This window comes from Lycium ferocissimum, chromosome 2, assembly GCF_029784015.1.
Source record: "Lycium ferocissimum isolate CSIRO_LF1 chromosome 2, AGI_CSIRO_Lferr_CH_V1, whole genome shotgun sequence".
Taxonomy (NCBI): Eukaryota; Viridiplantae; Streptophyta; class Magnoliopsida; order Solanales; family Solanaceae; genus Lycium; species Lycium ferocissimum.
The window spans coordinates 69,286,120-69,288,201 of NC_081343.1; the positions used below are offsets into that span (position 1 = coordinate 69,286,120).

Genomic DNA, 2,082 nt, shown 5'->3' on the forward strand with positions numbered 1-2,082 from the left:
GAAAGAATGGGATTAAAACACATGTGATCGAGCCCTAATCAATAATCCAAGCCGGGGTTTCAAATTTTTACCAAAAACCTAATCAAATTTTAGAATAGACCAGGAAAAAGGGGTTAATGCTTGTCTTTCCACACCGATTTTATTGTTTGTATGAGGTACGTCATCTGCGAGATTTGTTCACCTTCTTGAATTCTTTTGTAAAAGGTTATTGTTGATCTCGAGTTATCGGCGGTATTCCCCTTCTTCATACATTACTGCTGCATTGCCTTTAGCTTCTCCTTTAGTGAACTCAAAATCATCTGGGAATCCATGTAACCTATAACAATCATCTATTGTGTGTCCTGTCTTTCCACAATGAGTACAACTTACATTGGGATTGTATTTCTTTTTCCCTTGAACTTTTGCGAGGTTTAACAAACCTGCGAAAGAAATTGTAAACTTAGTCCCGGATTTCTGTTTTTTCCTTTGGTTGATTTTTGTATTTAAATGTCCCTTTCCTTGTCTTTGCTGACAATAAAGCCTACAAACTCAGACATTAGTTGATCATTGGTTTGCTTTCCTTGTATGGTACTCTGTCCAGTAGCCATAAAGGATGCAGAATCTGAGGAAATCTGGGCATTTGCATATATCTCTCTTTGGTTCTCATCTTGTAGAAGAAGAGAATATGTAGTGTCCATAGTAGGTAGTGGGTTCATCATAATGAAGTTTCCTCTAGCTTGTGTATAAACATCATTCAAACCCATTAAAAACTGGATTAACCTCTGATCCTCTAGTGACTTTGTTAACTTTCCTCCTTCACACACACATACACGTGAGCAGCGAGTAATGACATTAATAGCATCCTAGTTCGTCAGAGTCTTTTGAGTTTAGTGAAGTATCCTGCAATGTCATTATTACCTTGCACCAAACCTGTTAGCTCCTTTTGTAAGTGGTATAGTTTGGCACCATTAGACTTACCAAACCTTTGTTCTAGACTGTCCCAAAGTTCCTTAGCTGTTTTGGAACTCATTACACTGTCAACAATATTTTTTGTAAGTGCATTTGTAATCCAGCATATGACCATATCATTGACACAACTCCATTGTTCATAATCTGACTTTGGATACGAGCTTTACGAGGCCCCATTGATGAAACCAAGTTTCCTTTTGGTACGATAAGGATAGGAGAATGGATCTCCTCTGTCACACCCTAACCTTATTAGGATGTGATGGGCACCCGACCCTTACTTAGGGCCAAGCGAACCCTCAGACTCTTACCGCATACAAAGTCACGCCAAACTTTCTAAATCAAATAAGATAAAATACATAAAAAAATTTTCAAGCAATCTCCTTTCTCGTAGCCTTTAAATCGAACAAATCTATAACTACGCAAAGTTTCGTTACATAACACAGACCGACATATCAACACGAGCCGCGTACAGAGAATCGACAATCAATACCCACGGCATTTATCTGCAAAGTCTCTAATATAAATCCGAAATCATAACAAACAAACTCGACTTGCGACCCCTCACAGGAGAATGGAGCTTATATCTCTCTTTGGAAAACACCCTATAACCCAAACTCATCTGGGAGTACTTTGCGTGGTACGAAACGGCCCAAAACCGAGGGGGGTCGATGGAAAATGTGCGGCATGTAAGGCATGCAATACAGAACGAACCATAAGCGAGACAGACAAGACTAAAAGATAAGTACATTACTCAAAATACCCGCGCTTCTTTTCGGACACAAATCGTACGTACCTGTCTCATATATCGAGGGGACTACGAAAGTAAACGAGTCGTCCAAAGTACCGAAATGCTTATTTTACAATCACGGATCGCGTGTCAGAAGGGTGCGGAATATACGAGAATGTATCGGGGGTCTCACACGTCGGACGGAGCACATAACATATCGTATGCTTCGGCGAGGGCACATGTCCACAACCGGTTTACGGATCGTACGGGAAGGTTCGAGATAATGTCTCATATCGGACGGGGGGGTCGTAATCGGGCGCGGACGTGCGAGCTATATCGAACGGTCCGTCGTCGGTCGGATGTACGAAGTGTGCCGGGACGGATTCATAATCGAGTCGGATGTACGG

General features: G+C 41.5%; 1 protein-coding gene across 1 annotated transcript; it reads right to left on the reverse strand.

Moving 5' to 3' along the window:
• Nucleotides 1-222: 222 nt before the first annotated feature.
• LOC132047907 (uncharacterized) lies at nucleotides 223-1,009 on the reverse strand. Its single transcript, XM_059438880.1, has 3 exons — nucleotides 898-1,009; nucleotides 572-793; nucleotides 223-419 (listed from the first exon to the last, which is right to left on the reverse strand). The coding sequence occupies exons 1-3, from the start codon at nucleotides 1,007-1,009 to the stop codon at nucleotides 223-225; spliced, it is 531 nt and encodes a 176-aa protein (XP_059294863.1).
• Nucleotides 1,010-2,082: the final 1,073 nt, after the last annotated feature.